The 13,296-nt window shown below is 43.1% G+C and overlaps 1 protein-coding gene across 7 annotated transcripts in view; it reads right to left on the bottom strand.

The window, feature by feature from the left end:
• Nucleotides 1-13,296, bottom strand: part of PCMTD1 (protein-L-isoaspartate (D-aspartate) O-methyltransferase domain containing 1) — an 85,265-nt gene that overhangs the window by 27,480 nt on the left and 44,489 nt on the right. For 5 of the 7 annotated variants that reach the window (XM_077810292.1, XM_077810288.1, XM_077810289.1 and 2 more), the window contains one exon: nt 10,052-10,154. The exons of 1 other annotated variant lie outside the window; for it this stretch is intronic. Coding sequence is in view for 4 of the 6 variants with exons in the window: in XM_077810288.1 (XP_077666414.1) it covers nt 10,052-10,154 (103 nt within the window). In the remaining 2 variants the exon portion in view is untranslated. Of the gene's footprint in view, nt 1-42; nt 183-10,051; nt 10,155-13,296 lie in introns of those variants that run through there. One more of the 7 variants, XM_077810291.1, reaches the window with a different exon arrangement.

Raw genomic sequence — 13,296 nt, 5'->3', positions numbered from 1 at the left:
AACATTTATCCCAGAAGTAGTACTAGAATCCTAGTCACTTACCATTGCAGTTGTTTCTTTAGAAGAGTAGCGATAATTTCTTTTGATCCTGAGAAGAGTGTTGATATTTCTTTCACGGCACTCACTTCAGCAGCTTACACACGTTTGGTTTTTGATAGGGTGTTAGGAGATGGGCGACCTAGCCCTGCCCTGTGGCTCTCCCTCCGAGATGGATATTCTAGGTCTAGAAGCCGACTGGGAGCAGAAAAGACAACATATTCCCCTTCAATAAACAGGTGAAGCGGGGCCTGACACTTTGCACATACGTGCTTTAGATAGAGCCTTCTTAAGGATTGAGTTTTTCCTTAGGTGGCATGCATCCTCGCTCAAATGTTAAATGTGGAAGCGATTCTTACCACATGTCAAACTCAGACCAAGATCATCCAATGCCTAAATAAGCTTTCTTTTACAACACATCTTTCCAAAGAGTAATCAGATTTAAGAGAGCACTTTCTATCTAGTTTGCTTCTAGAGGTAAAACTATCTTGTGAAACAGAATCAAGACAGCACTTTACTTGTCTTAGATTATCAGATGACAACTCCATCTCCATATCCAGTCACAGGAGAATTAAACTTTTACAGATTAGTGGGATATGGATATAAATATAAATGATTACTGGAATGATTTGCATTTTTAAAGCAAGACTCTGGAGGATTGTTTTTTGTAGGGGAATAGCTTCAGAAGGGCCAAATGATGGCAGCTGAACTCCCAGAAGGAGTCAATCACCCTAAGCATTGAAGAAAAGGGACATACTTCCCCCCGCCCCCTACCCTCAAATCCCTTTAAGGATGAATATGCTACTTTCATAGAGCTCCCAGACTCTAATCTAAACCTGTTCCACCTGCTAAGAGATTAATCTTTTTGTCTATGAATTTGCTCATCAGGAATTGGGAGAAAATGATAGCTTACGCTATACAACACAGGATTTCTGTATGTTTCATCTTTTATTTCTCCTATAAAAGAGGATGTATAGTATACACTTCAAATAACTTCATGCGTTTAAGTTGTAAGAACTCTGTGTTAAGCATCAGGCCTTAGCTGCATGATCCCCAAGCAAAATCCCCATATGCTAGGCTGGAAATATACAAAGCATCCAGGAAATTGTCCTATAGGTATCTATAGTTTGCTTGATGACTGGTTGCCAAAAATTTAAGCAGAAAGATCCAAGCCAAGCAACAAGGCATTTCACTGCACTTTTTGAAGATGCACTGGTGAACTTCTTGGTAGGGATTTTTATATTTTTATCCAAGACATGACCACAAAGATAAGCACAGAAATACTGAAACTTTTGCCACTTGGAAATGTAGTCTCTGCTCCCATCTGGTTTGTGCACAGAAACGCTCAACACAGAAAGATTATGGCTTATAAGTACAAGTGACTAGAACAGTCTGGAATAGTATTATTCAGCATGTTACCGAATCTTTGCTTAAAATGTGTATTTAAAATCTAGTTTGAAGCTCTGTAAGTAGCTAAAAATAAGCTAACCCAATTTAAAAGATAACTTAGTTTCCTGGGAAGATGCAGACAGTTAGGCCAAAGAATCCTAGTCATCCATTGAGTAAGTACAGGACAGGAAGTAGCAATTCAAACTTCCACACATTGCCCTGTCAGTGCGCCTCAAATGTAACCTCAGATATATTTCATTTCAGTTATACCACAAAACAAGCCGATGAAAATTATTTTCAGTCAATATAGACCCCTGCTGGGTTTAAGCCAGTGATCTAAGTGGAAAAACTCTGCATGCCTTTCATGAACACTTTTACCTGGAAGGCCTCTCATCCAAGTTTTGAGCAGATCAATCTCAATCAGCTGAGATCAGAAGTCACAGACCATAGTATCTGCAGGCTACGTCTCATTTATCAACTGAAGTGCCAGAGACCAAGATAACCAAGCACCAGGAACCAAAACTAGGCCTTATGCACAATAGCGTGTTCCTACCAGGTCCGTTCTAAAAATTTTTTATATATTATAAACAAATTAGTAGGATCAGAAGAACAATTCCCTTAGAACACCACGTATCAGGTTTTCAAGATATTACCCATCCAAATACAGTATTAACTCGGTACAATCAGCTTTATTTTAAAAGAAAACAGCCAAAATTTGGGATATTCAAGAGAGGAAAAATCATCCATTAGGCAGCCAACCCTTATTCCTTCATTTGTAACCTAATGGTTACCAAATATATTTTTATCAGGAAGCACTTACACACTTAACAGAATTTTGTTTGTTGGTTTAGTTTTTTTAATAGCCATTGCTTGGTTGCTTATTGTTGCAAGAATGATGATTGAGTAACATACTGTGGAGTAAAAGATCCAATCTTGTTAGGGGGCATCAAAACTTTGTGTATGATACTTACATTAATCCCATGATCTAGTTACACAATGGAATACAGTCAGTCACTTGGAGCTAAAAGAATGAATTACTATCACCTTAATGTAGAGCAACATTCAGAGCACCATACCTAAATAAGTCTGAGGCCTGGTCTACACTATGAGTTTAGGTCGAATTTAGCAGCGTTATCTCCATTTAACCCTGCACCTGTCCACACGACGAAGCCCACCCCCCCCCTTTTTTTTTTTTTACTTTAAGGGCTCTTAAAATTGATTTCTTTACTCAACCCCTGATGAGAGGATTAGCGCTGAAATCAGCCTTGCCGGGTCAAATTTGGGGTACTGTGGATACAATTCAACGGTATTGGCCTCCGGGAGCTATCCCAGAGTGCTTAGTTGTGACCGCTCTGGACAGCGCTCTCAACTCAGATGCACTGGCTAGGTATACAGGAAAAGGCCCACGAACTTCTGAATCTCATTTCCTGTTTGGCCAGCGTGGCGAGCTCACCTGCACAGGTCACCATGCAGAACTCATCAACACAGGAGACCGTGCAGTCCCAGAAACACCAAAGAGCTCCAGCATGGACCGAACGGGAGGTACGGGATCGGATTGCTGTATGGGGAGATGAATCCGTGCTGGCAGAACTCCGTTCGAAAAGACGAAATACCAAAATAGTTGAAAAAAATCTCCAGTGGCATGAAGGACAGAGGCTATAACAGGGACCCGCAGCAGTGCCGCGTGAAAATTAAGGAGCTCAGGCAAGCCTACCAAAAAACCAGAGAGGCAAATGGCCACTCCAGTTCAGAGCCCCAGACATGCCGCTTCTATGAGCTGCATGCCATTCTAGGGGGTGCAGCCACCACTACCCCAACCCTGTGCTTTGACTCCGTCCAAGGAGTGGGGGCGAGGAAGATGATGATGAGAATGATGTTGTAGATAGCTCACAGCAAGGAAGCGGAGAACCCGTTTTCCCCAACAGCCAGGATCTGTTTATCACCCTGGACCCAGTACTCCCTGAACCCACCCAAAGGCGGGCTCCCGGACCCTGAAGGCGGAGAGGGAACCTCTGGTGAGTGTACTTTTGTAAATATTATACCTGGTTTAAAAGCAAATGTGTTTAATGATTAATTTGCCCTGGCATTCGCAGCCAGTACAGCTACTGGAAAAGTCAGTTAACGTGTCTGGGGATGGAGCGGAAATCCTCCAGGGACTTCTCCATAAAGGTCTCCTGGATGTACTCCCAAAGCCTTTGCAAAAGGTTTCTGGGGAGGGCAGCCTTATTCCGTCCTCCATGGTAGGACACTTTACCATGCCAGGCCAGTAGCACATAGTCGAGAATCATTGCAGAACAAAGCAATTTTGCTGGCATTCAAACAACATCCGTTCTCTATCTCTCTGTGTTACCCTCAGGAGAGTGATATCATTCATGGTCACCTGGTTGAAATAGGGTGGTTTTAGTCAGCGGACATTCAGAGGTGCCTGTTCCTGCTGTGCTGTTTGCCTGTGGCTGAACAGAAATCTTCCCCGCTGTTAGCCACGCGGTGGGGGGAAGGGTGAAGCCATCATTCCAGAGAATTGGGTGTGTGTGTGGGGGGGGGAGGGGGCGGCAAGGGTAGTTGGGTTTCTGCTGCACGTGAACCCGGAAACCGCAGCCCCTCCTTTTAAATTGCCAACCCATTTTTAATGGGCAACCCAACGGCTACTTCATATGGGAAATGAGGGTGCTGCTGTTTGAAGCCATTCCCACATGTTATGAAGGTTAAAGAAGCCAAAAGACTGTGGCTTACCATGGCTGCCTGCAAGCCGAATTCTGCTGCCCAGCCCTGCGTGAGGGATCTCTCACACCAAACCAGCATACCCTCAATAAGAGGCAAAATGCGACCTTATAATGAAAGCACATGTGCTATGTAACGTTAACAGCAAGGTTTACTGTGAACGAGTGTACCCATTGTTCTACAAAATGTGTCTTTTTAACTAACTAACATTCCCTTTTTTCCCCCTCCACCAGCTGCATATGTTTCTCCTTCCCAGAGGCTAGCGAAGATTAGAAGGAGAAAAAAATACACTTGTGATGAAATGTCCTCTGACCTCATGCTGTCCTCCCATACTGACAGAGCACAGCAAAATACGTGGAGGCAGACAATCTCAGAGTGCAGGAAAACACAATATGATCTCGAGGAGAGGTGGCAGGCTGAAGATGGTAGGTGGCGTCAGCTTGCTGAAAGAAGGCAGGAGTCAATGCTCAGGCTGCTGGAGGATCAAACTCATATGCTCCAGCGTATGGTTGAGCTGCAGGAAAGGCAGCAGGAGCACAGACTGCCGCTACAGCCCCTGTGTGACCAACCGCTCTCCTCCCAAAGTTCCATAGCCTCCTCACCCAGATGCCCAAGAATGCGGTGGAGGGCCTCCAACCACCCAGCCACTCCACCCCAGAGGATTGCCCAAGCAACAGAAGGCTGGCATTCAGTAAGTTTTAAAGTGGTGTGTGGCCTTGTCCTTCCCTTCTCCACCACCCCTCCCGGGCTACCTTGGCAGTTATCCCCCTATTTGTGTGATGAATAAATAACGAAAGCCTGAATGTGAAGCAACAATGACTTTATTGCCTCTGCAAGCGGTGATCGAAGGGGGGAGGGGAGGGTGCTTAGCTTACAGGAAAGTAGAGTGAAACCGAGGCGGGAAGGGAGAGTGGTTCCATCAAGGAGAAAAACAGAACTTTCACACCGTAGCCTGGCCATTCCTGAAACTGGTTTTCAAAGTTTCTCTTATGCACACCGCGCCCTCCTGTACTCCTCTAACCGCCCTGGTGTCTGGCTGCGTGTAATCAGCGGCCAGGCAATTTGCTTCATCCTCCCATCCTGCCATGAACATCTCTCCCTTACTCTCACAGATATTGTGGCGCACACAGCAAGCAGTAATAACAATGGGAATATTGGTTTCGCTGAGGTCTAACTGAGTCAGTAAACTGCGCCAGCGTGCTTTTAAATGCCCAAATGCACATTCTTCCACCATTCTGCACTTGCTCAGCCTATAGTTGAACAGCTCCTGACTACTGTCCAGGCTGCCTGTGTACGGCTTCATGAGCCATGGGATTAAGGGGTAGGCTGGGTCCCCAAAGATAACTATAGGCATTTCAACATCCCCAACAGTTATTTTCTGGTCTGGAAAGTAAGTCCCTTGCTGCAGCTGTTGAAACAGACCAGAGTTCCTGAAGATGCGAGCATCATGTACCTTTCCTGGCCATCCCACATTGATGTTGGCGAAACGTCCCTTGTGATCCACCAGTGCTTGCAGCACCATTGAAAAGTACCACTTTCAGTTTATGTACTCGCTGCCCTACTGGTCCAGTCTCAAGATAGGGATATGCATTCCATCTATAGCCCCACCACAGTTAGGGAATCCCATTGCAGCAAGGCCATCTAGTATGACATGCACATCTCCCAGAGTCACTACCTTTGACAGCAGCAGCTCAATGATTGCGTTGGCTACTTGCATCACAGCAGCCCCCACAGTAGATTTGCCCACTCCAAATTGATTCTCAACTGACCGGTAGCTGTTGGGCATTGCAAGCTTCCACAGGGCTATCACCACTCGCTTCTCAACTGTGAGGGCTGCTCTCATCTTGGTATTCTTGTGCTTCAGGGCAGGGGAAAGCAAGTCACAAAGTTCCATGAAAGTGCCCTTACGCATGTCAGTTGGAACCTTCCCAACTGACACCATGATGTGCACGTTGCAGGGGCCCATACTTCGTGAGAAGTCTGTGTCCATGTCCTCATCACTCTCGTCATCGCGCTGCAGTCGCCTCCTCCTCCTCACCTGGTTTCGCTTTTCTTGCAGGTTATGGTTCTGCATATCCTGCTGGATAACACACACGGTGGTTATAGTGCTCATAATCACACGGTGATCTGAGCAGGCTCCATGTTCCCAGTGCTATGGCGTCTGCGCTGAAAAAAAGGTGTGAAACGATTGTCTGCCATTGCTCTGATGTGGGAGGGACTACTGACAATATGGCTTACAGGGTTGGCTTAAAGGGAATTAAAATCAACAAAGAGGGTGGCTTTGCATCAAGGAGAAACAGAATGGCCCCCTCAAGGATAGAACTCAAAACCCTAGGTTTAGCAGGCGGTTGATTTCACAGAGGGAGGGAGGAAAGGAGGAGAAAATGAATACAAAACAAATCTGGTCTATTTCTTGTTTTGATCCACTTCATCTGTCTTTATACATTTTGCTGGCAGCAGACGGTGCAGTACTACTGCTAGCCATTGTCATCTCCTGGGTGCTCGGCAGAAAATGGTGCAGCAGGACTGCCGGCAGGACTGAATCGCCATGAGACGAAACTTAAAAGGGAAATGACCTGGCTGAGTCACTCCCATATTTGCCCAGGTGCCCCTGACTGACTTCACCGAGGTCGGCTAAAAGAGCACCCTGGAGTACGGTGACTATGGCTACCAGTCGTACTGCACCATCTGCTGCCACAAGGCAATGAGCTGCTGCTGTGTAACAATGCAGTACCGCATCTGCCAGCACCCAGGAGACATATGGTGAGGGTGAGCTGAGCGGGCTCCATGCTTGCAGTGGTATGGCGTCTGCACGGGTATCCCAGGAAAAAAGGTGTGAAACGATTGTCTGCCGTTGCTTTCACAGAGGGAGGGAGGGAAGGGGGTGCCTGACGATATGTACCCAGAACCACCCGTGACAATGTTTTTGCCCCATCAGGCATTGGGATTTCTACCCAGAATTCAAATGGGCAGCGGCGACTGCGGGAACTCTGGGATAGATACCCACAGTGCAACGCTCTGGAAGTCAACGGTTGCCTCGGTACTGTGGACGCACTCTGCCGACTAAATGCACTTAGAGCATTTGTGTGGGGACACACACAATCGACTGTATAAAAACGCTTTCTACAAAACTGACTTCTATAAATTCGACCTAATTTCATAGTGCAGACATAGCCTTTGTGAAGCAAAGGGAAAAAAGCCTTTACTATTCCAATTCATTGTAAGACTTCCATATCTCAAAACAACTGTCCTTCAAACAAGGTATAGACATTCATTTACATTCAAGAATAGGAACATGCCAAGTTCAATGTTTATAACTAAGTTTTTAACAAAGTGAAACAAAGGGACTGAAAATAACAAGTAAAACCCATTGTTTTTAACCTTTATCTAGCTCAAAAATGGCCATATTTTTATTAAGTTGTGATTTGCATCCTCCTTTCTCCTCTTTTCCTGCCTTCCATCCTCCCTTCCTCCCAAGCCCAATAGATAGTTTTTTGAATAAGTTATGAAAGACTGAAAACTGGGTGATTTAATAAGAAACAGCATCTAAATCTTAAGTACAAGATCACTAATGTAATGTTAGAGTAGAGAAAATCATTTGTTACTATGTGCTAACACAGTTTTCTGTACAGATGTGTCATGGATTAATTGCTTCATATTACTTAAAACACATAATTCTTCTGGCTATAATCTTTTTAAATTCCTGCCAGTTTAATGTAGGGTGCACCAAGCCTCCAATTATATCAGGAGGTGTCTAGAACTGAAATGAAGACGACAGTAGTGAAACACACCCATCTTTTAAAATATAGTATTATTTATTCTATTGTGAAAACAAAGGAAATTAAATATACAAAAAACCCTATCAAAATAACATTAAAGATCAGATTTAAAAATTAATAAAAGCAAGCTAGCAAATTCAGCGGTAAAGCTAACCACACCATCTATAGAACTTACCTTGCTGTGTTTATCTAAACAAACAAGAATGGCTTTCTGTCTCAGTAGCGGTGTAGGAATGTTTGGTCAGACCAGCAGAGGGATAGTCAACACCTGGAAGTTCCAGGGGAGGAAGATGGGAGAGCACGTACCCAGACCTGCCAGGGCCTAGTTACTCCTCAACCTGTGAGAATCTTCTTGGGGATGGGGTGGGGCTTTTCTGCCTCCCTTTGGCTGGGACACAGGGGTATATTACTCCTGGGGGAATTTTGCGTCACTGCGCGTGCACAGAACTCATGGCCCCTGCAGAGTTCTTTGCTTCCCTGCAGAGGAATGATTTCTGACGGGGAAACAAAGGGAAGCTGCAAGAGAGGTCACGTGTCCCTCCCCAGCAGTCCAGGCAGGTCAGTTTGGGATGCCCAGAGAACCCAGTAGAGACTTGAATCACCACCGGGACAGTGGGGCTGGGCAATCATGCTTGTGAGAGAAAGAGACTGAGACTGTCCTTCTCACTCACTATTGTGGAACGCTTAGTGTGAAGGGGCAGGTTTTGGGGATGTTTCTGAGCAGGTAGGTGTCAGGCAGGCTCTGTCCCCTCAGACAGAGCAAAATGTAGCAGCCTGCTTGCTTAGTGAATTGTTCCTATTGTTCTTAGTGAATTCCCCCAGGAGTATAAAATAGGGGTAAATGCTTTAAGGCTCCTTTACATGGCCACAGTGGTATAAAAATCAGTATGGCCTTATAAATGCTTATGGTGCTTTAGTGATTAGAACTTGTCTAAAGCTTTGTACTGAAAAAATTTCCCATCAAAATGTGCTCCATGAACTGTTTGCTACTGACCTTTCTGGAGATGGTTAGCAGCCAGTATAAATTGTGAGTTTGAGTCCCCAGCCCTCCCTTGCTCTTCAGTTGTATATGATGTAACACTGAGCATATGGCTACATATATTTTTGACTAATAATTAGAACTAAAGGGTCAATTACTATTTGACAGAGGGAGTTTGGGAATTTCCTTCAATGCTCCCCACTCCCATTCTCCATCCACTGTACTGTAGTTTAAATAAATTACCAAAATAATTGAAACCAGAAAGATTATAGTGCATTATCGTAACAAATAAAATATGGAGAATTTTAAAATATTTTGTGCAGAATTTAATTTTTGGTGCAGAATTCCCCCAGGAATAGTATATAAGGGAGCTGGCTTTCATGCCTCCCTCCCCCACAATGTAAAGCCTTCCTAGACATCAGGGGACCTTTTGCCTATAAGGGGAGATGGCATACCGAGGTCCCCTCTTGGTACCCTCTGAGAGGGAAAAGTGAGAGGATTCAAGAGTGAGGTAAATCCTAGAGGTAAGTCTGAAGAGTGTCTTTCCCGAGTCACTGGTTATGTGGTGGGAGCCCTGTAATCCCGCACTGGACCCAATTACATACCTGGTACGTGAGAAGCGGATGGTGTATAATGCCACTCCCCATTGTTAAATTAACAACGTTGAAGCCAGCTGCTTAAATCCATCCCTGTGTCTCTTTCATTCATCTGCGTGCTCTAATCAACACTGCTAGGTTACATGCTGTTCATATTTAATAATATCTAGGCACAGTGGCGCCTCAGACTGTTAATGTTAATCTGAGTTGTTATACTTATACATTTATTCCAGATCTGCACACAAAAGAAGCTGCATAAGAATACAGCATAATAAAGTGTGTGTGTTTATGGCAAGGCAGAAGGATAGATTTTGCCAAATAAACTCAAACAAAGATGCCCCTACTTTTTTTTTTTTAAACATACTATATTTTTAAACTTCTACTTACCTCACTTTAAATATTTCTGACAAACTTTAAATATAATTTCCAATCATGAACATTAGCAAGATGTTAAAATTTGCAAAATGTTTTTTATTTCTTAAAATTGTACCTCAGTAAAAAAATCCAAACATTTCTGGTTGCAAAATGAACAGGACAAGTAAGATACTTACTTATCAAAGCTATCACTATTTTTTATGAAGCTCTCCAATTTTTCCTTGGCATATTCTACCACATCTGAATGAAGCTCTATTCCATGATTTACTCCAAAAGGGCCTGTAATTAAAAAAAGTGTTTTTTATAAGTATAGTACTGTTTTATGCACTGGTATAACACCTTTCATGTAATGGTATCACAGTGCTTTTATTAACATTTGGTTAATACCCCTACAAAAATGGATATTTTTATACTTTTTACCAATGGGTAAACTAAGGCACACAATTATGTAGTGAGGCAGTGAAAAAGCCAGGAGTAGAACCCAGGAGTTCTGGTTCCCTACTTCCTGTTATAACATGCCCACACTACTGCAAAGAAAGCGCTAGTACATTTTTCCTATTACCCTTCATGAGAGAAAGTGGAGTCAGTAAGTCTGCTCTTTTCTTAGCCTTTTAATTAGACTTTAGTGTGGCACAAATTTTTAAAGACAGTAGACAGGAGCTGGAATGAAGTCCCGATGTTGATGGTTATAATGTGTTTGTTTGTAGGAGGATTAAAATTTGGTAAATTTAAAGCATATTATATTGAAGTGGAATCGTCTCAACGAGTGATGGCACAGAGATTCAGCATAGTATGCCCATATCTATACCCATAATTATACACATTTCTCAATTACGCCGTTTTCTGAATCCTGATGGGGTATTAGCCTTCAGCCAACTGTACCACATAAATTTACTAGAGTGCTATACAAATATTGATCTGCAACAGTACAATGTTTGTGCAGATCTCTATTCAGATTGATGCCACTGACATGTCCACCACATTCAGTTCTAACCCAACTCCTTACTCTTTCAACTCATTTAGTAGTCATATGTTTTCAACAAACAGCTTGAAAATGAATTTCAGTATGTGGTAAAATGCTCTTCTTAGGTAGGGAGGTGCAAGGAGAGACATTAAGATGAGAGTTAGGGGGTAAAGAGGAGGCCATGTTTGTTGTGGGCAGAGAGAGGCAGGAATTCTATATATACTAAGCAACCCACAAAACAGCGTTTTTAGTAGCCATGCAGAGAGGAGAAAAAGGACATTTCAACCAAACGGCAACTAGAGGTTGCAATTTATTAATTCAGGTTTCAGAGTAGCAGCCGTGTTAGTCTGTATTTGCAAAAAGAAAAGGAGTACTTTGTTAGTCTCTAAGGTGCCACAAGTACTCCTTTTTTATTAATTCAGTAATCACTATGCCCCAAACTTTACTTTTAGAATGTATTTAGCCCAACACTTCATTATCTAATACAAGAAGCATCCTCAAATTATTATTTCAGTAACAAATTATTCATCCAGGGAAATTCATAAGGATTTTTTCTGCAGAACAGCAGTATTGTGAGCAATTAAAGAAAAAATAGAGAAGTATTTCTGATGTTTAAGTACCCTCGACAAAAATAAACAGATTTGCAGCAAAGCCTGTCTTTTATGGAAAAAAAACATTAATACATTCCATTTGGTAAGCATCACCTAATGGTGCAACACCACCACAATATGGTAAACCATGAGGCTGGAAAACATTTGTAATTCTTAGCATGAAATTAGAACATCTTGTACACCATGCAACAAAGCGGATCCAAAAGAGGTCATAAAGCTTTCCTGCTGGCTGACTTACAGGAGGCAGAGTGCTCCACAGGGGAGATACACCTGCTTTCACAGCATTGAAAGGTGTCCTGTTGGTACACATACATTCTTTATTAACTTAGCTCATTGCTTCCCGTTGCATTGTCAGTATAAGCATTCCTTTTCTGTCTCTTGCATTACTAGTAAAGCTGGCTGTAAAACGTGAAATCCCTTCCTGTGAAAATTTTCATTGTTTTTAAAAACAAATTTCACTTGAACCAGGCCAAAATGCAAGTATGTGTGACAGGATTTCAAAAAATATTCCATTTTAGGACACCCAGCCCCCCCAAAAATGTATTTTTCAGCTTCTTGTAAGAAAACTGCCTTCCAGCTCCATTGCCTGGGAGGCAGAGAGGCCAGCCACTCCACCAGCCGTCACTCCCCAATCCTGGCTCCTGCTCAGCCCTTCCAGCAGGATGTTTTGGGCCAGCAGAAAGTAAAATTGACAAACACCTTCCAGACAGGCAGCTGGCATTCTGCTTTTCCCAATGGAAAAATGAGAATTCTTCTGCAAAACTGAAATTTTCCCATAAAAAGAGGGTATTCTTCATCAGAATATCATTCTGACAAAAAAGTTTCTGACTAGTAATTAGAAGTAGCTAGCAAGCATTCTTACAAAAAATGAACAGGAGGCAGTGTTTTCAAAACAGAATATATTTTAGAAAATCTTTCCCGGGAGTCAGCAGCAGGTTTTCAAATATAATTTACTATAAATGAATTCATATTCCCCTAAGCCAGTGTTTCCCAAACTTGTTCTGCTGCTTGTGCAGGGAAAGCCCCTGCTGGGGCAGGCCGGTTTCTTTACCTGCCGCATCCGCAGGTTCGGCCTATCACGGCTCCCAGTGGCTGTGGTTTGCTGCTCCAGGCCAATGGGAGCTCTTGGAAGCAGTGCGGGCCGAGGGATGTACTGGCCGCAGCTTCCCGCAGCCACTATTGGCCTGGAGCAGTGAACCGCAGCCAGTGGGAGCCGCGATTGGCCGAACCTGCGGACACAGCAGATAAACAAACCAGCCCGGCCTGCGCAGGGTTTTCCCTGCACAAGCGGCGGAACAAGTTTGGGAACCACTGCCCTAACCTAACTTCCTAAATTATTTTCATGAGTCTAGCATTTTTGGTGCATTCTTAGCTATTTTCAATTACAGTTACCACCATCTGTTCCAAAATTCATGCAAATTTCCAAACTTAGATTAATTTTTACCACTTTTCAAGACAATCACGAAGAATATCAAACATTTTTTGAGTTTTGTGTCTGTCAGGGTTATGAGGAACATTTGTGTGTAATACTAGAACTTTTCATGATCAACATGCTACAAGGCAACAATTAGTTTCTACAGCAACATGAGTATGCAAAATATGGAGTGTAATGATACATACACTTCAGTATTGCTATGTGCTATATTGAACAAAATAGGAGGTGGTGACACTATTCTCATTAGCTTTTCCAATCTGAGGATATGACTGTATATGCTATTCCAGAATGGTTTTACCAATTCATAAAAACTGATACTACCCTAACTTTTGTGCTACTTCCCGGAGTAACAGTAATTTCCTTCGTAATATGATTATACTAACCTCATCAATTATGTACCACCATTATCAA

The sequence above is a fragment of the Eretmochelys imbricata genome, chromosome 2 (genome assembly GCF_965152235.1).
Source record: "Eretmochelys imbricata isolate rEreImb1 chromosome 2, rEreImb1.hap1, whole genome shotgun sequence".
Classification (NCBI taxonomy): Eukaryota; Metazoa; Chordata; order Testudines; family Cheloniidae; genus Eretmochelys; species Eretmochelys imbricata.
This window is presented reverse-complemented; position numbering and strand designations above follow the sequence as displayed.